The sequence below is a fragment of the Notolabrus celidotus genome, unplaced genomic scaffold (assembly GCF_009762535.1).
Source record: "Notolabrus celidotus isolate fNotCel1 unplaced genomic scaffold, fNotCel1.pri scaffold_140_arrow_ctg1, whole genome shotgun sequence".
NCBI lineage: Eukaryota > Metazoa > Chordata > Actinopteri > Labriformes > Labridae > Notolabrus > Notolabrus celidotus.
Genome location: NW_023260017.1, coordinates 78,315 through 100,939, shown reverse-complemented (window position 1 = coordinate 100,939; position 22,625 = coordinate 78,315). Strand labels below are relative to the sequence as shown.

Below are 22,625 nucleotides of genomic sequence, written 5' to 3'. Positions count from 1 at the left end.
CTGAACCAACTGAAGTCACCCAGCAAAACCTCCAGCATCACAGGAGGAGCAGGTTATGTCCCAGTCCAGATTCTGGAAAGTTCTGAAAGTGAAGAGCTGTTAATCATCAGGGTGTGAGTCAGTTTGAGATTTATCAAAGTTATAGAAGTTTCATAACTAAGCTGCAAGTCTTTTTGAGGTCTGAATATTTCAGAAAGCTCAAGAGAATCAAATCAAATGAAGACAAAGATGGTCGTGTTTGTGGTCACACATGAAACCTGGTATTTATTTGAACAGCTAAAACAAACACTCATCAGGAGTCTGGTGACGTTTATAAATCTGAATATCAAGAGTCTGTTCTTCAGTGAGATACAAAGCTGGCACATGTTTACAGAGAAGTACAAAAAGACTAAACATCTGTGGCAGAAAAATGTGCTTTAGATTAATAATCATATCTATGAGTGAGAATGTGTCACGTTCACCTCACAGGTACATTCAGACACGGTGCTCTGTGCGTTCAGACCAGACATAACGGTGATAAGAAACAAGTCTGATAAAAGTTTGTTATGAACTCCCCTCATGAAGGGGTCGGAGTTCATCTGCGTACGTGGACACAAACTGAACCCTGGATCCTGACGCGGTCTGGGTCACCTGGTCTCACTGAACTGAAGGGGGAGAGGAGGTAAGAGGAGGTAAAGAGGGACGTGTTTAAAACAACAGGCTGCTGGATGAGCAGCTCTCAGACCTTTAGCACTACTAAAGGCTGATTTATCCTTCTGGGTCTCTCCTACGCAGCAGGGTCTGACGCTGACATGAGCTCCACGTACTCGAAGTATAAATCAGCCTTCAGTCAATTAGAACAAAAATAAAATAAAATCAAGACTTAAAAAGGAAAATACTGGAGCTCAGCTGTAAGGGCCTGTGTCCACTAGCGACAGAATTTCATGCTAGCAGCTGCTTCCTCTTAGCATTGACTGTTAACTCTGTTTTATAACACAAACAGCTGATAGAAATCGTGCCGTAGCATTAGCATTAGCATTAGCTCAACACCTGGAAATAGCACCTTGTAAGATAGAAGAAGAAGAAGTCTGGTTAGTCGACACCAAAAGTCCCGCCCCCTCTTGATTTTGATTGGTTGGTGCAGAAGAAGTGACATTAATGAACACAACGGTGTCCCAAAAGTTGAATTAAATTAAACTTAGAGCGCGACACACTCTTTCAAACTCACACACTAAGTTTGTGAAAATTTGGGGTCCCTTTATTGAATATATTACAAGTAAAAAAACTGCTACCTGATTAATTTAGGCATTGTTGGAACATATGGACCCTGCACCTGGATCTTTAATTTACCCAGTGGAGTGTCATCCATTATTTACTTCCTTTATTTTGGTGGGACACTGATTTAATATCTCACCTTCCTGTTAGATGGCAGTGTGGACATGTATGTATGTATATTTCTTTGTTTTGTTTTTGTCTTCTGACAGCTTTCCATTCCAATGATGTGCGTGCCTATTACTTTATTTCCTTTTTATTATTTAGTCTGTTTTCTTGTCTTGTTATATTACAATAAAGTCTTTAAAAAAAACCCAACTTAAAGCGCTACATTAGCTAGCATGATGGCGTTTCTATGCTGATGACACTTAGCTGTGTATATAAAGAACCGCTGTCAGTGGACACAGGCCCTCATTTTTAAAGATCTCAGTTTTTATCTGCTGGTCTTTGGAGGAATGGTTTTCAGGGACTCAGCTTTGGTCCAGGTGACATCTCTGTCCTTACAGGTCTCAGTTTGGGATCCAAAATCAGACATTGAAACTTTGCATTTGGTACCTACGAGCCATTTAGACCCTAAAATATGCAAAACTCTGTCCCAGACTCTGAGACAAGAGAGCTGTTTTTAACTCTTGATGTACCGACGACCACCGGAGACATGGCGGTGTGAGAAGTGAGCACAGCTGTTTGCACTCCGGTATTGCGTTTTGGTGTTTTTCTACTTCCTGTTGGAAAGTGAAGGACCGGTTACTCTCTTTCTCTGGAGCTGCTATCTGATTGGTTGGTGTTGGATTGCTGGATAATACACGTTTGATTTCATCCTCCTCTCGGGATGATCTAACGTCACATTCAGAGTCCTCCTCGGCTGTGTTGGCAGAGTGAAGACGTCGTTGTGCTTCGTCTTCTCTCTCACTCAGCAGGATTGTCGACGACATTCAAAGATTGAGTTTGAGCAGAAGAACACTCGTTCCTCTTGTGCAATATCAGAGCTCCTCCTCCTCTCCTCCTAACGACCTCCCTGAGCGCGACGGAGACCAGATTCCATCCTCAGAGTCCGAGTCCTCCAATTTCCTGGCTCCTCCCCTCCTAGCCGCTCCGTTGATGTCCGTGAGCGGGACTAAGGAGTAGTCTTGGCGTTCGGAGAAGCGAGCGGCCGCTGAGCCTCGACACGCCCGCAGGATGTGAGCGATGAGGCTGAGAGACAGCAGGGAGGCCAGAGAGACGGTGATGATCAGCCACGAACGCCTGAGGAGAAACAAAGGAGGTTAATCTGACTTCAGCTTCAAGATGAAATCATAAAAACAACTATGACGTGCTCCACCCCCAGACTCCTGCTCATAGTCTGCTCCTCTAACGCTAACCTCCTCTCTCAGCACTTAGAATTATGCAGCGAATCCAGGGCGAGAGAGCCTGTTCTGTTGCTGCTTCTTCCTCTTGAACTCTCCCTGAACACATTTGAGACTGTCCTCACCTGCTTCCAATAAAACTCACTTTTTTTAGATCTGCTTTTTAATGTTTGCTCCATTTTAAAATTGATGTTTTGGGGTATTTTCGCATTCATTGCTAGCACAGCTGGAGAGAGAGGGACAGGGAGGAGAGAGCGGGGAGACATGCCGGGAAGGGTCGAAGGCGAGAGTCAACTTGTGCAGTGTGGTCTCTATGATCTCTACTTTTCACTCCGACTCCGAGTCAATCAATCAATCTTTATTTGTATAGCGCCAAATCACAACAAACATTATCTCAAGACGCTTTTACAAACAGAGCAGGTCTAGACCACTCCATGTCAAATTATGAACAGAGACCCAACACCAAGACAGGATAAGACTCAGTCTGACCCCACCTTAATCCACCATGAGCATTACACCTCACAGTATTTAGCTAGTTACAGCGTAGAGGACAAACTTCCTTTAACAGGCAGAAACCTCCAGCAGGACCAGACTCATGTTAGACAGCCATCATGCCTCGACTGAGTTGGGTCTGGAAAGACAGATAGAGGGGAGTAAGAGAGAGAGAGGTGATAGTGATGAGACGAGTCGTAGAAGCTGTTGCCGCTGGAGTCCAGATCGTCCGCAGCAGGAGGACGTCTACGGCAGCTCAGAGGAATCTACGAGACAAGGGAGCTCAGGGACTCCAGAAAGGTCTATGGTTAGTAACTTTAATGGGACAGGCAGAGTTAAAGTAAGTGATGAAGGGGTTGGGGGGAAGGGGGTGAGCTAGGATCCCAGTGTGTCAGTGCGCCAGTTCCCCCGGCAGTCTAGGTCTATAGCAGCATAACTAAGACCTGGTCCAAGCCTGATCCAGCTCTAACTATAAGCTTTATCAAAAAGGAAAGTTTGAAGCCTACTCTTAAAAGTAGAGAGGGTGTCTGCCTCCCGGACCCTGACTGGTAGATGATTCCAAAGGAGAGGGGCCTGATAACTGAAGGTTCTACCTCCCATACTACTTTTAGAGGTTTTAGGTACAACTAGCAGGCCTGCATGTTGGGAGCGTAGAGTTCTAGAGGGGTAACAGGGCGCTATGAGCTCTTTAAGATACGAGGGTGTCTGATTTTTAAGGGCTTTGTAGGTTAAAAGAAGGATTTTAAATTCTATTCTACATTTTATTGGGAGTCAGTGTAGAGAAGCTAACACTGGAGAGATGTGCTCCCTCTTCCTGGTTCTAGTCAATACTCGAGCTGCAGCGTTTTGAACTAGCTGAAGAATCTTTAGAGACTTATTGTGGCAGCCTGATAAGAGGGAGTTACAGTAATCTAACCTGGAGGGAACAAATGCATGGACTAGTTTTTCTGCGTCGCTCTGAGACAGGAAGTGTCTAATTTTAGAAATATTGCACAAGTGAAAATAAGCTGACCTTGAGATTTGCTGAATTTGGGAATTGAAGGATAAATCTTCTTTAAATAGGACTCCTAGATTTGAGTGTATTAGGTTAATTTATCATTATTAATAATAATAATAATAATAATAATAGTTCATTTTATTTATAGGCGCCTTTCTGGACACCCAAGGTCACCTTACAACACAGCAATGATAAAAGCAACACTCAACAGTAAATAAATACAGACATTAGAATAAAGATACAATACTAGGAAAATAAAGGGGGGGAGGGGAAGTCATTCCAGTCCCAAGGAGACGGATTAGAGTGAGTATGCTCAGTGGAAAAGGTGAGTTTTTAGGCGGGATTTGAAGGTGGGGGGGAGAGATAGAATTTTGTACGTCCAGGGGGAGAGAGTTCCAGAGGCGGGGGGACCGAGCGTCTGAAGGCTCTCGACCCCATGGTGGTCAAGCGAGCAGGTGGGAGGGTGAGTTGGATGGAAGAGGAGGACCTGAGACTACGGGTTGGTATTTTAGTATGGAGGAGGTCAATGAGGTCCTGAGGAGCTCGGTTGTTGATGGCCTTGTAGGTGAGGAACAGAATCTTGAAAATGATGCAGTATCTAATGGGAAGCCAGTGGAGCTGCTGCAGGACGGGTGTGATGTGGCTGGTGGAGGGGGTTCTGGTGAGGATGCGGGCAGCGGAGTTTTGAACCAGTTGAAGTTTCTGGACGGAGGGAAGCGGCAACCTCCAGTCTTTAAATATGAAGCCCATGCGGAAGTGCTAAAAACTGCAGTTCCTCATGCATCCACTAGAGGCTGGCTTCAGAAACACCAGAAGATGAGATGTCATCGCGGAAACTACATCCATTCATTATACAGGATATGGTCAGATGTAAGGAACGTACAGCCAATGTACAGCAGACTGGAAGTGTTGGAGACCAATCACAGGGCTTGTTTCTTTAAACGTGTTTTAATTAGTTTTATCTTTTAATTTGTCTTAAATGTATTTTTATCTAACTGTTCTTTGTTATAATGTAATAACGATATAAACATAATAGAACACAGACTGTATCAAACCCGTCATGTGTTTTTTTACGCCATAATTCATCCTGCAATTGTGTCTATGCTAAACATGCTAACGAGCTCTTCATGTCGGACATGTTAGCGTGTGTGTGGCTGTTATAATTCATCTTCAATCTGAGATCGGCACAGACTTGGATATATTTGAGGGGTGAAATCAGCTGATCCTGGTCTCCAGATGGTGCACCTCTCCTGCTCTCTACATGTTAAACCAGCTGCTCTCTTTATTATGAACCTTTATTTATCTCACATCTGAATGTTGACTCTCCTGTCATGAGAATGTGTCTCTGTTTCTCCTCTGAGACGTTTCTATCCTCCCACTGAATCCTCCCCTCTAAGGGTTAAACCTGATGAAGTCCTCTCCTCCATCTGTGACCACAGCCCCCCCTCCACAAAGCTCTCTGCAGAAACCATGGCAACCACTAACAATTCCTCACTTGCATGTGAAAGGTAAGGAGGCTAATGAATGCAGCGTGCGTCCTCAGACTGTCGGCCTTGTTTACAGAAAGGAGAGTCGGAGACCGAGGACCAGATGTTTGGAGGTTTCTGACCCACCGAGAGGATTGCTTTTTAAAAACCTGATCCTGATCTGATCCTGTTTGTCCTTCATGAAGCAGATTTAAGTTTACAGAACACGGACAGACGCTGAGAACAACGTCTGAGAGAGGAGAGGAGCTGAGCGGCTGCAGCTCAGCGTTTGGTGAGCAGATGGGACGATTTCACACCTCAGCTCACGACGACTATTTTACATGTGAGGGGAAATCTTCTGTTCAGACCGACGGCACAGTCCTCTCTTTGTTCCTCATCCAGATCCACTCAGAGGGATTCATAAAGTCTGAACAGCAAAACAGGAACATGTAAGAGACGGTCAGCTTCTACTGAGCGGCCGCTCTTCTGTCGTCCTCTATATGTTTTTTAAGTCGACATAAATACGACTTCCCTCTCACAGATTTACAACTTAAACCTTTTATGACTTTAATGTCATAACTTTAAGATTCTAGTCTTCTACATTTACAAGTTTGTTTTTGTAAATTTACAACGTTGTAAATAAACATTGATCTTGTAAATCTACGAGTCTGTCTCATTAATATAAGACTTTTTTTTTATTGTAGAGTTGTGACTTCAATCTTGTAAATCTACAAAAAGTAACTGTAATAAATGTGCAAGTTTATCCAACACATCCAGGAAGTTTGAAGTGTTTATGTTATCATTGTGTCATGCATACAGCCTGGGCTTACAAGACACCATGCATTCGTTCAGTCCAGGGTCAGAGCGCACAGCACAAACATTCATTGATAGGAAACTGAGGGAGAAAATTACAACAGAATAAAAGAAAATGATAAAAAATAAAAATGCACACTACTTAAAAAGACTAACTTGTCTTCTGTGGTGGGAAAAATACAGACATGATAGTATGTTGTTCTTGCTTTGATCAGAAGCTGGAAACATTCACACATACCAGACCTTCTGTGATTTGCATATTGTTATCTGTTCCCATGGCTGAGGAGCAGACCATCAGGTGAGAAGTCAGGAAGGTGACCAGGAAGCAAGAGGTGATAAGAAACTCTCTTGTTTGTCTTACAGTTCTTTGAAGATGATCAATGATGTGTTAAAGGTGACATATCATGCAAAATGGACTTTTTAATGGTTCTCTCCCTGAAATCTGTGTCCCTGTCTACAAACCCCTCGAGAATGAAAAGAATCCATTCTGCCCCTGTTCTGATTTCTCCACCTTTCTGTAAATGTGTGCTGAAACCAGCCGTTTCAGACTTCAGTGTTTTTGTTACGTAACAACAATATCCGGTCTGTAACAGGAAGTCAGAGCTCGGAGCTTGTTCAGCCCATAGACTGTATAAAATACAACTCAACCCCTCCTCCGTTTTTCATTCCCTGCACACATGTGTGCTAACAAGGAGCTTAGGAGGGAGGCATGCTAGTTGTAGGCTGTCTTAATAAACACAAAGGTCGCTTTGACTCCCCACGTCTGCAGATTTGAAGATCTAGTGGATGATTTTTATTTATCATGGATAAGTGCTAGCGCTAGTTAGCATAGCCACATAGCTACATGTTGGTAGCTGTGTACCAAGACACACGTCGACATGCTGACAAATAAAACAACCAGAAACACTAAATCTGTGACCAATGGTTCAGAAAGGTCCTGCTGCAGGCGCCTCTCCGTCAGGATCAGATTCTGGATCAGATTCAGAGGGTTGAAGTAACGCGGGTCTGTGAGCAGCCGTGTATATTCAGACAACATGTAAACATTAGATCAACGTGCTGGACAGCCGAGGCCACACCCACTTCCTGAGGGGGCGTGGTCAGAGAGAAAACAGAGTGTTCTGAGGAGGACTGAAGAAGAGGGGTTTACAGGCAGACCAGAATCTGATTTCAAAGTGTTTTTTTGAGCATAAACTTTAAAGACATGTTTTGGGGACCTCTTAGACCAATATATGTTGATGAAACAAGCGTGATATGTCACCGTTAATACAAAACTCAAAAGTTTAAATATGTCAGCATTAAACAACTAATTTAGTTTTTGCACATTTAAGACTTTTAGTCTTGTGAATTTAAAAGTTTCACCTCGTACATTTCTGACTTTAATGCCATAATTTATGATTTTAGTCTCTTATATTTACAAGTTTGTTTTTGTAAATTCAAAATTCACAAGAAAAACTTAGTAAATATTGGTTTATCTTGTAAATGTATCACTTTATTATTGTAAATATTATGAATTGAACTCTGGTATATTAACAAACTTCATTCTTGTTAATCGCATACATTTAAGACTTTTTTCCTTATTGAATTTTTGACTTTAATCTTGTTTATTTATGACTTTAATGTCATTATTTTATGATGTAAATCCTCTGTAAATATATGACTTTATCTTGAAAATGAAATGTTTTTTCACATATTTAATCACTTTAATCTCGTACATTTTGTTCTTGTAAATTTTAAACTTTATCTTATAAATGTAGCTCCTTTCTTTCTTGTAAATTAATTAATTATCATTATCTATTTATTAAATATTATTAATCCTGTGAAAATGTTAATCATATCAATTTGAGTTTATCTCATAAATGTATGACTTCTTTGTTGTAAATGTATTACTTTACTTTTTGAATTTATAAAGTAATTTATTGTGAATTTATATTTTTTTAAACTTAGTTTTATATTTGTGTATTTTTTCCCCTTAAAGACAGGAAGACGTGAAACTCTCTCTCCTTCTTTAAATCTGTTCTTCTCAAAGAATCAATGAATCCGCTCCGACACGTCGAGGTTATCTCTCCTGAAGCGTCTCAACATGTGAGTCTGTTTACGTCTTACAGGTCGATCGAACGTTAAAGACGGACAGCAGAGGTCAAAGGTCAGAGGTCACCTGACTCGACCTTTAACACTTACTCTGATAGATGAGCGCGCTCAACGTGAGCTTCTTCTTCTCTCCGCCACGATGTAAACATCTGTTTGGCCAGACACTGACCCGCTGAGAGAGGAGGAGAGGAGGAGAGGAGGAGGAGAGGAGAGGAGAGGAGAGGAGAGGAGAGGAAGAGGAGAGGAGAGGAGAGGAGAGGAGAGGAGAGGAGAGGAGAGGAGAGGAGAGGAGAGGAGAGGAGAGGAAGAGGAGGAGAGGGGAGGAGAGGAGAGGAGAGGAGAGGAGAGGAGAGGAGAGGAGAGGAGAGGAGAGGAGAGGAGAGGAGAGGAGAGGAGAGGAAAGGAGATGAATAGAAAAGTAGGACAAATTTAAGACATGGTGGATGAGGAAAAAGGGGGGAGGAGCAGAAGAAAAGAACAGGAAGAGGATGGGAAAAGTAAGAAGGAAAAATGAAGGGGTGATGGCAAAGAGGAGGAAGGAGGAGAAAAAAAGGAGGTGGGATAAGATGGTAGGAGAGGAAGAACAAAGGAGGAAAGAGGATGATTAGGAATGAATAAAAAGAAGGGGATGAAAGGAAAGGGGGAAGAACAGGAAGAACAAGGGGGGATGTAGATTAAAGAGGGGAGGATGAGATGAGAGAGAAGAAGAAGAATTTGGCATCATAAACAATCAGTGAATATAATCATGATGATTTCATGTGTGTGTGTATGTGTGTGTGTGTGTGTGTGTGTGTGTGTGTGTGTGTGTGTGTGTGTGTGTGTGTGTGTGTGTGTGTACCTCTGTGTAAGGTGGCGTTGGTGTCTCCAGGCAGTGTGGCGTTACAGCTTCCTGTCTGCGGCTCACACGGACACTGGTCGTCACAGCGACACTCCTGAGCGCAGGACACTCCGAAAAACCCAAGAGGACAAACTGACGGACACCAACGTTCAAATGTTCAAATGTTAAAATGTTAAAATGTTAAACTTTAATTTTAATAATTAAATAAAACTAAAACAGCTTCAGACACAGACTCTGTATAAACCACGTTCAGAAGAGGACCGGGTCTACCTTGCTCACAGGTGCTGCCTTGAAAACCTGGGGGGCAGGAGCAGCGTCCGTGGACCGGGTCACAGGAACCACCATTAAAGCAGGTGCAGGTTTTATTACAGCCGTCACCGTAGAAACCAGGTAGGCACTCTGTGGACGAGAGAGGACCAGGAAGTGTTAGATACTTGATCCTGATTGGACATGACATGTGGAATGGAACACATCAAAGGAAAATAGAATGGAATGCTTATGAGTCATCAAAGCCAAAGAACAGCTGGGATCCATTCTAAACAGATAACCTGATCACACGTCATATCACATCACTCCACAGAAAGTAGTCCCTCTCACCCCCCCCTCCGCCTGTTACCAATCAATCAAACTTTATTTATAAAGTGCTTTTCATACAATGACATTGTAACACAAAGTCCTGTACATAACAGCAACTTCAAATATAAGAAATTAAATAAAAAGACCCCCCCATTCCCAATCCCACCCCCACCCCCGAGTCCAAACCCACCCCACAATCCTAAGGTTAAGAACATGATATATACAACAATAATAATTATAACAATGAAAATAAAATAAATCAATAAATGAATCAATAAATAAATGAAATAAGAAGTGACTCAAATTCAAACTAGATAATAAATAAATAAATAAATATATAAATAAATAAAGTAAGGCGAAATAAAACTGTTATAAGAACTAATTTAAAAGTGAGACTAAAAAAACATTTTAAGTTTTCACTTTCAGAGCTGAATGAGGACAGAAATGTCAACATCAATATTCCTGCAGAAGTCCTGTTCACCTAGTGTGTGTGTGTGTGTGTGTGTGTGTGTGTGTGTGTGTGTGTGTGTGTGTGTGTGTGAGGGATGAGATGGTGCTCTAAATTACCTTGGTTGCAGTTCTTTTCTCTCCATCCAGCATCACAAACACACCCACCTGCAACACCAAGAGGATGGACACCCAGAGTCATAGAGTCAAGTAGAGTCATAAAGAAGAAATCACAGCGTATAATAAAAACACACGGCAAAAATGTATATATAAAATATATAAGGAGTATCATTTTTCATTCTTATTTCTGCTGTAAAGATCGTCTTCTTTGAATGGGTGTGTATGTGGTTCCCTGTGTTCCTGCAGCCAGCCTCTAGTGGACACTCGATGAACTGCAGTTTTTAAAACTTCTGCATAGAATTCATATTTAAAGATCGGAGGTTGTCACTTTGTTTAAATACATGTTGGTGATTTTTGATGCGCCTCCAGAGACGACACTAATCCGCTGAAGTCGTGAAGCATCCTTACCTGGCGTGCAGACGCCGTGAGGTTCGCAGTCTGCCGGCTGACACACCAAAGAGTCACAGGCGTCGCCCTGCCAGCCGTCCTGACACTGACAGCGTCCGTCCACGCACTTCCCGTGTCCGCTGCAGTCCTCAGGATCACAGCGCCGCGGGTGGACGCACAGGACGGTGGAGACCCTCCGAGCACAGCGCCACCGGCCGTCTGGGATACTGGAGAGGGAGGACAGGACAGAGCCAGAGCTTAACCATCATTACATCAATCTCTTCCTAGTATAAAAAGAGTCTTATAGAAGTTAAAAAGTGGCGTGAAGAGTGTTAAATCAGCTCACCAGTGATCAGACGGGTAGCTCGCCAAGTTGCCGCCAACCACGAAGGTCGAGGACCCGCCTCCGTCCAGATTGATGGCGTTAATGATCCCATACTGCTTCAACGTCTCAGCTAACTCCCACAGATTCATCCTGCAGAGACACAAAACTACTTAATGTGGCTTTAACATGCTTGAACGTTGATCATGCCTTAATGTGTATGAGCATGAGTGTGTGTCCCCTGAGGGTGGACACACACACACACACACACACACACACTACAGTGATACATGAAAGTGTTGAATGTAAACAAAGACGCACTAACACGGAGTCAGAGTTCATGTTGTGTTCCCGGGGTCAGCATGTGAGCTGGAGGTCTTTGTTTGGTCCCTTCATTGATCATGTGCTGCAGGTCTGATATTGAGCACACGTCAGCTTGTTGTGTCTCTCAGAGCCGCATCATTAACACGCTCACATGAATCTGAAGCCGCTCTGCAGGTCTGAGAGGTCGCTGCAGGGGGGGCGGGATCAATACCATCGACTGGGGGGAGAGATCTTAGCGGGGCCGAGGCTGTAAAGGAAAGCTCATCTCACAGAGTGACCCTTTTACTGCGCTCCCATTCATCACTTATACAACTCTCCAAGCTCCATCCCTCTCTTTTTAACCCTTTAACTCCTGCAGCATCAGTCTTCCACTACAGCCCTGTGGTGCATTAACCTCCATGTGCACTGGAAGAGGATTCCTGTAAGGTTTTTATCAGCTAACGTGACCTAATAATGCTAACGCTAGGTTGCATTGTAATACACTGTAAGTAATGAAGCTAGTGAGCTAATCTTGGCTTCAAATGTACAGACAGAGAGAAGTAAACAGCTGTCCATGCAAGACATATTCATGGTTGCATTGGTATTAACCTGCCAATCACAATGTAGCCCCTCCCCCCTGCTTCCTGCTCTCTGTGACTTTAAATGGGGCGATCACCATAGAAGCAGACGGACAGGCATATCATTATGAGCAACACAACAGTTAGCCTGTTAGCATGAAGAGACTCAGCTGGTCTGTTTTAGATGGTGCTATATTTCATCACAGATGGATTCACTGAATCAACACGTGAGAGGAGATAAGCGCGAGTAGCAAAGACGTTTCAACACGGCTTTAAAATCCTTTGACACTACACCACCAGACCAGTAGAGGGCAGTAAAAACAAAGATGAATGGCATTCATCACAGATGGAAAAAACAATGACTGTGAATGTTTTTTGGAACATTTTGAAAAAAACAATTTTGAAAAAAACAATTTTGAAAAAAAACAATTTTGAAAAAAACAATTTGGAAAAAAAACAATTTGGAAAAAAAAAATTTTGAAAAAAAAAATTTTGAAAAAAAAATTTTGAAAAAAAAGTTTTTTTGACAAAAATAATTAGATTTTTTTTTTGACACAAAATATTTGAAAAAAAAAAATATTTGAAAAAAAAAAATTGGAAAAAAAATGTTTACAAAAAATTTGAAAAAGAAAATTGAGAAAAAAAAATTGACCAAAAAGTTGACCTGGAGCCTGTAGAAAAATTCATTTTCTTCAAATTTGAAATTGTGCTCCAAAAGCAGAAATACATGAAAAAAAGTGAAAATTTTGCGCCTGTTAAAAACATGGAAGAAACAATGAATGAATCAACACGTGAGAGGAGATAAGCGCGAGTAGCAAAGACGTTTCAACACGGCTTTAAAATCCTTTTGAACTCAAAAAGCCGTGATCGCAGAGATCGGCCGGTGTTTTGGTTTAAACGGCGACCCTGTTAACTGGAGACTCTCAGCCGGATGCATCCCTCATAAACGTCTTTAGACCATCATTAAATATCTGATGAGGATATTTTGAAATCTTAATAAAAACTAAACTAGTTTGCATTCCCAGGAACTCCCTCTGTGTTTCAACAGCTGTGTAAATTCCACAAACACTGACACGTTCAGCTGAAGGTCTCCAGTTTACAGGGTCACTTTTAAAACCGGAACACCGGGAGGAGAGACGCATTTACGGTGGGCTGAGAGAAGACTACTGTTACAAGCTGCTAAATCAAGAGAATCACAGCTTCTTCTTTTCAAAAGTACACACACATACAAACAAGATAGAACAAATAAAAACTAATGAAAGAAAGAGAAATCAAGAGAATCACAGATGGAAAAAACAATGACTGTGAATGGTTCTTGGAAAAAATTGAAACAAAAAATTTAAATTTTTGTTTGAAAAAAAAAAATATGAAAAAAAAAATTAGACAAAAAAAAAGTGAAAAAAAAATGTTGACTAAAAATAATTGGAAAAAAAATTTTTGCCAATTTTTTTTGAAAAAAACATTTTTGACAAAAAAAAAATTCACAAAAAAGTTGACCCTGTCGAAAAAATGAATGTTCCTCAAACTTGAAATTGTGCTCCAAAAGCAGAAAAACATGAAAAAAAGTGAACATTTTGTGCCTGCGGTTAAAAACATGGAAAAAGCAATGGATGAATCAACACAAACACCGACACGTTCAGCTGAAGGTCTCCAGTTTACAGGGTCACTTTTAAAACCGGAACACCGGGAGGAGAGACGCATTCACGGTGGGCTGAGAGAAGACTACTGTTACAAGCTGCTAAATCAAGAGAATCACAGCTTCTTCTTTTGAAAAGTACACACACATACAAAAAAGATAGAACAAATAAAAACTAATGAAGGAAAGAGAAATCAAGAGAATCACAGATGGAAAAAACAATGACTGTGAATGGTTTTTGGAAAAAATTTAAAGAAAACATTTTTTTTTTTTAAATATAGTTTTCAAAAAAATGTGAAAAAAAAATGAAAAAAAATGTGAAACATTTTTTTTGACCAAAAATAATGCGAAAAAAAAAATGTTGACTAAAAAAATGTAAAAAAAAATTTTTGGGCCAATTTTAAAAAAAATAAATATTTTTTGACAAAAAAAATTTGACAAAAAAATTTGACCCTTTTGAAAAAATAAATTTTCCTCAAACTTGAAATTGTGCTCCAAAAGCAGAAAAACATGAAAAAAAGTGAACATTTTGTGCCTGTGGTTAAAAACATGGAAAAAGCAATGAGTGAATCAACACAAACACTGACACGTTCAGCTGAAGGTCTCCAGTTTACAGGGTCACTTTTAAAAGCGGAACACCGGGAGGAGAGACGCATTCACGGTGGGCTGAGAGAAGACTACTGTTACAAGCTGCTAAATCAAGAGAATCACAGCTTCTTCTTTTGAAAAGTACACACACATACAAAAAGATAGAACAAATAAAAACTAATGAAAGAAAGAGAAATCAAGTGAATCACAGATGTGTGTGATGTTATTGTGGACGGAGGGCGGAATAAAAACACTGAGGTTAATCTACCAATCAGACACGTTCAGCATTGCAGGCCCCGCCCCCTGAAAGTCCCGGGACCTTTGAAAAGTACTACCCCCTAGCAGGGGCTTTTAAGGGGGGAGATTATCTACCCCTGAACTAAATTTAGAGGGTAAAGTTCCTCTGGTTGAAAAACTCCTCTAAAACTCCAGATCGAGACCATAAACTCACGAGGAAAATGTTTATGGAGGGACTAAATTTGGTCTCCCCCTGGTGGAAATTCAGAAAACTGCAGGTTTTAGTTACTTCTGTAATGATTTCATTACTTTTTTTACTGCCTTTGTTTGAGAGAGACAGGAAGTAGAGAGTGGGTGAAGACATGCAGCAAAGAGTTGAGGCCAGGGACTACTAGCCTCTGTACATGGGGCGCATCTTTAAATCGCTAGGCTAACGTCAGCCCCATGATGACGTCACACTTGAAAAAAATATGGACATAAATCAAAATAAAGATCTTAAAAAAACATCTTTTTTTTTGCAAGAGAGGAAAATATTTTTGGTTTTTGGTTCAGTCGTGAAAAATCAAACCAGCATGTTGAATTTTTACTGCGGTCACTTTGTGATGACTCAAACTGAGTCTGAGTCACTTCACTCTAACGGAACAAATGATCAGATGTTTCTGTCGTCCACATCCGAGTCCGCTCTCTCTCTTTTATTCCTCAGAGGACGACTCGGTCTCTCTCACCCTCTGATTCCGGTCTGTCCGTCGATCTGAAACAGGACCAGTCTGCCCCTGGCGTCGTGGCCCACCGCTGTCCTGGCCGACTTCACGTCCACGAACGTGCGGAAAACCCCTGCAGAGGAAAAAAAACAAGTGTTTCAGTGACAAAAATATCTCTGCTGGACTCCTGAGACACCTCTCCTGGAGACACCTCAAGAAGGAGAGTCCTAAAGTTTAACATTTGTGGATCAGACAACTCAAAATCAATACAGATTTTGCAGCTATCAAACTCAATGCATGCTCTAAATCTCCTTCTGCATGCTTCTCTCCTGCCTATTAGGATATATCTCATTTAATAAGAGCCACATGAACTGCACAGTCTCTTAAAACCCTGTTCCCATGTGGTCTAGGTCTTGGAGCAGCAGCAGCATTCAGCACAGGGAGTCAGAGTCCCGGCTCTGGACTCATGAAGGTGAAGTAACACAGGTGTGAGATAACCGGTGCAAAAAGCAGAGCCTGTGTTTTTATATGGAGTCTTTTATTTGTTGCTGTCTGACCTGGATATTCTGCTGTTAGTGTCAGCTCTGTAACCCGATGCCCGCTCTGTCTGTCCGTCTGTCCGTCTGTCCGTCTGCAGAGTTTGATAACACGGCGATGAGTTCATTCAAAGCAGAGGTCGAGTTTCAGCTTCGTGTAAGCAGAGCCGGATGAGTTCTGGGAACGCTCTCCGTCTTTATTGCGGCGTGAATCCTTTGATATCTGTGGTATTCGGATCAGAACGAGGCGTGTGCTGAAGGAGCCCGGCGTTAAACTCTGCTCGCTCCACTTTGCTGTCATTGTTACAGAAACCGGGCGGTGTTGTGCTCCGGCGGTGTGATGGAGTCACGTCAGGTCACAGATGAGGTTCCGTGTTATGCAAACACAGCAGGGCAGAGATACAGTTACACTTAATTACAGCTGAACCAGAGCTGGTCCAGTTTCTGCCTCTCATGCCGGTCTGAGGTGAACCGAGGGTAACACGGAGGGAGGGATCAGGGAGGGTTTGAACTCTGGGTGATAAAAAGTGAATTCAGGGAAAGCCTTGATAAAGTCTGAGCAGCTGCTGATACAGAGTCCAGGTTTATTAGTCCAAACCAGCTCACAGGATTTTCACTTTATCTTTGAACATCAAGCTTCAACTTTCAAGGCTGAAAGAAGTCCCAAAAACTGCAGTTCCCCAAATGTCCACTTAAGGCAGACCCCAAAAGTGAGTCAATCTGCATTAGGCCCTATTCAAACCGTCAAACTCTAAAATCCTGAAGCTGCTTCTACCTCCCCATGTGGTCCCAGTCCGTACCTGTCTCCTGCATGTTGTTGCACTCGGCCACCAGACTCTGGTTGATGTAAACCTCTCCGTTCCTCAGCAGCCACACCACGCCGCTGATCAGCTGGACAAACGGGTTGGACTTGTCCAGAACGTCATCCTGAGACAGATACCTGAGAGGAAGAGCGTCAGTGTTTGTTTAAAGGCATCGTGACGATCAGACACTCACACCCTCCAAACAGCAGCTGTTAATTAACTTAATGGGGAGGAACATGATGTTTGTACTGACGACTGACTGCAGGTGACTCATCTACAGGTCATTACAGCACTCTTCTATGGGCTGTGACTAATCCCTGGGAGGAGGAGGACGAGGAGGAGGAGGAGGAGGAGGAGGAAGAGAAGGAAGAGGAGGAGGAGGATTAGGAGAGGCAGGAGGAGGAGGAGGAGGAGGAGGAGGAGGAGGAGGAGGAGGAGGAGGAGGAAAAGCAGGAGGAGGAGGGGGAGGAGGAGGAGGAGAGGCAGGATGAGAAGGTGGAGGAGGAGGAGGAGGAGGAGGAGGAGGAGGAGGAGGAGGAGGAGGAGGAGGATTAGGAGAGGCAGGAGGAGAAGGAGGAGGAGGAGGAGGAGGAGGAGAGGCAGGAGGAGGAGGAGGAGGAGGAGAGGCAGGAGGAGGAGGAGGAAAAGTAGGAGGAGGAGGAGGAGGAGGAGGAGGAGGAGGAGGATTAGGAGAGGCAGGAGGAGAAGGAGGAGGAGGAGGAGGAGGAGGAGGAGGAGGAGGAGGAGGAGGAAAAGTAGGAGGAGGAGGGGGAGGAGGAGGAGGAGGAGGAGGAGGACGAGGACGAGGAGGAGGATTAGGAGAGGCAGGAGGAGAAGGAGGAGGAGGAGGAGGAGGAGAGGCAGGAGGAGGAGGAGGAGGAGGAGGAGGAGGAGGAGGAGGAGGAGGAGGAGGATTAGGAGAGGCAGGAGGAGGAGGAGGAGGAGGAGGAGGAGGAGGAGGAGGAGGAGGAGGAGGAGGAGGAAAAGTAGGAGGAGGAGGGGGAGGAGGAGGAGGAGAATTAGGAGAGGCAGGAGGAGAAGGAGGAGAGGCAGGAGGAGGAGGAGGAGGATTAGGAGAGGCAGGAGGAGGAGGAGGAGGAGGAGGAGGAGAGGCAGGATGAGGAGGAGGAAAAGTAGGAGGAGGAGGAGGAGGAGGAGGAGGAGGATTAGGAGAGGCAGGAGGAGAAGGAGGAGGAGGAAGAGGAGGAGGAGGAGGAGGAGGAGGAGGAGGAGAGGCAGGAGGAGAAGGAGGAGGAGGAGGAGGATTAGGAGAGGCAGGAGGAGGAGGATTAGGAGAGGCAGGAGGAGAAGGAGGAGGAGGAGGAGGAGGAGGAGGAGGAGGAGGAGGAGAGGCAGGAGGAGAGGCAGGAGGAGGAGGAGGAGGAGGAGGAGAGGCAGGAGGAGGAGGAGGAGGAGGAGGAGGAGGAGAGGCAGGAGGAGGAGGAGGAGGAGGAGGAGGAGGAGGAGGAGGAGAGGCAGGAGGAGGAGGAGGAGGAGGAGAGGCAGGAGGAGGAGGAGGAGAGGCAGGAGGAGGAGGAGGAGATAAATAAATAAGATACAGGATGAGCATGGTGTGATCATGAGACTTAATCACAAAGAGAAAAGACAAACAAACTCAAACAATGCACCGAGGACCGGTTTTGAATCAGTCACCATCATATGGTCGTGGATCAGAGGCGCTCGTGTATGTGAGCGCGGGTGTCATTTTGGAGGAGCTACAAGGGAAGGGGAGGAGGGGTTAGATGGAGTCCTGAGGACATGATACATTTAAATTCATGCTAGTTTTCTGTGACTACCAACCCCAGCTTTAACAACAATTAATCTAACGGCCACATTCCACCAGATCCATGTCCGGTCTGTCACAGCTCTGGATCTGATCGGTTTCTATTCTAGTCAATGTGTTAACTTCCACTGGATCCGCTCTGTTTACGTTCCGGCTGCGTCTCTGATCCTGCAGGTCGGAGTCCTCCGGATCAGATACACAAGACTTCTATTTGTGCCGGATGCCGGAGCACGACACATCAATCTCAACAGAGCAGATGGAGCGGGACAGGAAGTCAGGTTTCACCAAAACAAAATGAAAACATCCGGTTAATTTTCAGAATAAAACACTCTGTGTTATCACCAGATCGTATTTCACTTAACTACAACAACAAACCAAAGTCATGATGAGCGGAGCCAGGCCTGGAGTCAACAGGTCAGAGGTTTTCAGAGGACCAGAAAGACAACATGGATGAGGAGAGGAGGAGGAGGAGAATCCTGGATTCAGGGATTACCAAGGGGAAACAATCCAGTTGTCTGGCGGTCCTGAAATCGCAGACAGTGGGTGTCGACAGACGAGAGAGCACGGAGCCGGACCGTAGGGGATCGGAGACGGACAGGACACGCATCTGGTGGAAGTCCCGTGTGAGGCTGTACGCTCTACCTCCCCCTTTTTTCTCAGTTTCATAAGGGAGGAGGGAAGATAAGAGACAAGAGAATAGAGAGATGACAGAAAGACGAAGAGGAAGACAGAGCAAGGGCCAGAATTTTATCTAGGCTATGGCTTGGCCTTGCAGGGTTAGTTCTGCACGCTCTACCTCCTCCTCATCCCTCAGTTTCATATGGGAAGAGAGGACAGAAGAGACAAGAAAAGGGATCTCATTGGAGACGGACCGGACACAGATCTGGTGGAAGTCCAATGTTAACCATAGACGTTACAGCCATACCGCCATCTCACTGGTGAAACGTGGAGTGCAAATTGCAAATGCCAACTTTGCAATAAGAATGACTTTCAGATGTTTAATGCAGCTCTAGTGAAAGCTCTCTGATGTCTTTAAATCTCACCTTTTGACGCACCAAGGGCCAAAAGCCTAAAGATAAATGTAAATCTTCATGTTCTAAAGGTGGCCAGAGAAATGAGGAACCAGCACAGGCATGGTGGAGCTAGCTCTGCTAATGGTAGACACACTCTGTAAAAACCAATATGACATAATGTACCTGCAGACTCTGAGTTTATCTGTGATAAATAACTCTGTGATTGTTATCCCAGTGATTTCTTTTCTTTAGACCGGATTTATACTCAGATTAAAGACTGAGAATGTTCTGGCTTCAGATCATCTCTATTTAAAACCACATAAACAGTCTTCACATTAAATCACTGGAGGACTTTCTCTCTGTTGCTCAGCAGACAAACCTCCACAGCTCATAGAATCTGTGACTTCTTCTTCTTCTGCAGTTTTCCTTCCTGCAGCTCTGAGTCTGATTACTGTAACTCAGCTCTGGTTGGTCAAACTGATGTGCTGGCAGCTGGCTTGAAGCCACCTTTTCCAGTTACACAAGTGACAACTCTGTGCCCTCTGCGGTTATTTTTAATGTTAAATATCTCCTCCTCGTCTTACCTCAATTACCTAACCTCAAACCATCAGCCAAGAGGTTCTATTTCAATCTGAAGAGCGTCTGAAGCTGGTGAGAAACTGGTCTGCTCACTGGATGTTTTTAAAGTGTTGTGATCTTCTGTTTGAGCGTCCTCACCTCACATTAAACCTCTGCACAACATCTTCAAGTGAACACAGGGCAGAGTTTTTATCTGTTATCACTCACCTGAAGTGACTCCAAACTCAACCCTCTCATTCACCTGCACACCTCCTCTAAAGACGTACGAACACTCTGATCACTGCAGATCTTTGAGAGGCAGATCGACCATGCATCCATTCTGTGATGCATTAAAAAGATACGAAGATATCTCAGACCTCGGACTGTTTCAGGGTCAAATAACACAGAAGGTGAAGGTCGAGGAGGGAAACTGAAAGTCAAACGTAAGCTGAAGAGATTTCAGAAACATGGATCAGGAAGAGGGAGAGTGAGGTCTATGAGGAAGAAGTTTCATGGTTTACTTTGATCCCTCAGGTCAGTTATCCCAGGAGCTCTTAGAGGGAGATGTTTCAAGGATTGAGCTCTCTGGACAAAACTGAAGTCTTAGTTCAGACTGACACAGATCTTAGACTGACACACTGGGATCCTGTCTTTCCCTCTCTCTCCTCTCTCTGCCTGTCTCTCACTTTAACTCTTCCTGTCCCATTAAAGTTACTAACCATAGACCGACCTGGAGTCCCTGAGCTCCCTTGTCCTCTGGATCTCTGCTGTAGATTCCTTTTTTGGGGTCTGTTATTCATCCTTTCTTTCTTCCTTTCTTTCTTTCTTCCTTTCCTTCTTTCTTACTTTCCTTCCTTCCTTTCCTTCCTTCCTTCCTTCCTTTCTTTCTTTCTTTTATTCTTCCTTCCTTTCCTTCTTTCTTACTTTCCTTCGTTCCCTTCCTTCCTTCCTTCCTTCCTTCCTTTCTTTCTTTCTTTCTTTCTTTCTTCCTTCCTTTCTTTCTCTCTTTCTTCCTGTCCTTCTTTCCTTCTTTCCTTCCTTCCTTCCTTCCTTTCCTTCTTTCTTCCTTTCCTTCCTTCCTTCCTTTCCTTCTTTCTTCCTTTCCTTCCTTCCTTCCTTCCTTCCTTTCTTTCTTCCTTTCTTTCTTCCTGTCCTTCCTTCCTTCCTTCCTTCCTTCCTTCCTTCCTTCCTTCCTTCCTTCCTTCCTTCCTTCCTTCCTTCCTTCCTTCCTTCCCTTCCTTCCCTTCCTTCCTTCCTTCCCTCCTTCCTTTCTTTCTTGATTTCTTTCTTTCTTCCTTTCCTTCTTTCTTCCTTCCTTCCTTCCCTTCTTTCTTCCTTCCCTTCCTTCCTTCCTTCCTTCCTTCCTTTCTTTCTTTCTTGATTTCTTTCTTTCTTTCTTTCTTTCTTTCTTTCTTTCTTTCTTTCTTCCTTCCTTCCTTCCTTCCTTCCTTCCTTTCTTTCCTTCTTTCTTCCTTCCTTTCCTTCCTTCCTTTCTTTCCTTCCTCCCTTCCTTCCTTTCTTTCTTTCTTGATTTCTTTCTTTCTTCCTTTCCTTCTTCCTTCCTTCCTTCCTTCCCTTCTTTCTTCCTTCCTTCCTTCCTTCCTTCCTTCCTTCCCTTCTTTCTTCCTTCCATTCCTTCCTTCCTTCCTTCCTTCCTCCCTTCCTTACTTTCTTTCTTTCTTGATTTCTTTCTTTCTGCCTTTCCTTCTTTCTTCCTTTCCTTCCTTCCCTTCCTTCCTTCCTTCCTTCCCTCCATCCCTTCTTTCTTTCTTTTTTTCTTTCTTCCTTACTCTCTTTGTTCTTTCCATGTTTCTTAATCCTTTATGTCTCCTTTCCTTCTATCCATTCCTTCCCCATTTCTTCTCCTCTTTTTCTTTCTTCTGGTCTCCCTCTCTTCTCTCTTTTCTTAGACCTTTCTGGAGTCCCTGAGCTCCCTTGTCTCGTAGGTTCCTCTGGATCTCTGCTGCTGTGGACGTGGTCCAGACTCCAGCTGCTACAACTACTACTATCCGTCTCCCCACTATCATCTCTCTCTCTCTTCATCTCCCTCTATCCCTCTCTCCAACACGGTCTCAGCAGATGTGTGTCTAACATGAGTCTGGTCCTGCTGGAGGTTTCTGCCTGTTAAAGGAAGTTTGTCCTTGCCACTGTAACTTGCTAAATGCTGCAAAGGTCTCTGCTCATGGTGGATTAAGATGAGATCAGACTGAGTCCTGTCTGGAAGAGGGGACTGGATATCTAAAGTTAATTTTACTGTAACTGCACGACTTAAACATCCTATCTCAGCTGAAGATCTGTCCTGCCAGCGGAGAACATATTTAAAGATTTGGAACTGAACAGAGACTTGAAATCTGAACACAACACGGTCCCGCCTCTGCAGAGTCAGGACTTGAAAGGTCCTCGCTTGTGTCGTGCTGAAGCCGACCTCTCCATACCACGCCAGGTCCAAGGAGGGACACCGTGCCCGAGCCAACACGCAGCCCTGATACTCAGATACGGATCGTCCAGTGCAAGTGAGCCCAGCATGCTTACATAACCCGGGTCAGAGAGAGCCAGCTGCATGTTTTTAAAAACCAGCAGACCTGGTTTTAGTCTGGTTTTACATGCCAAAGACAGCTTGTGGTTTTCTGTTGTTTATCTTCATCCTTAATTTATCTCAGCCTCACTATTCCTGAACACTTCACCTCTCACGCCCTCAAACTGTTGCTCCATCCGTTTGTTGACACCTGGAGAGAGCGACCCGCTCACC

At 43.8% G+C, this 22,625-nt stretch overlaps 1 protein-coding gene across 1 annotated transcript in view; it reads right to left on the bottom strand.

Annotated features, from left to right (window-relative positions):
• Window positions 1-232: 232 nt before the first annotated feature.
• Window positions 233-22,625, bottom strand: part of nagpa (N-acetylglucosamine-1-phosphodiester alpha-N-acetylglucosaminidase) — a 30,464-nt gene continuing 8,071 nt past the window's right edge. The window contains exons 4-12 of the mRNA XM_034678376.1: window positions 16,520-16,659; window positions 15,208-15,316; window positions 11,165-11,293; window positions 10,840-11,045; window positions 10,432-10,479; window positions 9,559-9,687; window positions 9,289-9,420; window positions 8,541-8,622; window positions 233-2,493 (exon numbers count right to left, since the gene is read on the bottom strand). Of these exons, the coding sequence (XP_034534267.1) occupies window positions 2,232-2,493; window positions 8,541-8,622; window positions 9,289-9,420; window positions 9,559-9,687; window positions 10,432-10,479; window positions 10,840-11,045; window positions 11,165-11,293; window positions 15,208-15,316; window positions 16,520-16,659 (1,237 nt within the window). The 3' untranslated portion in view covers window positions 233-2,231. The remainder of the gene's footprint in view (window positions 2,494-8,540; window positions 8,623-9,288; window positions 9,421-9,558; window positions 9,688-10,431; window positions 10,480-10,839; window positions 11,046-11,164; window positions 11,294-15,207; window positions 15,317-16,519; window positions 16,660-22,625) is intronic.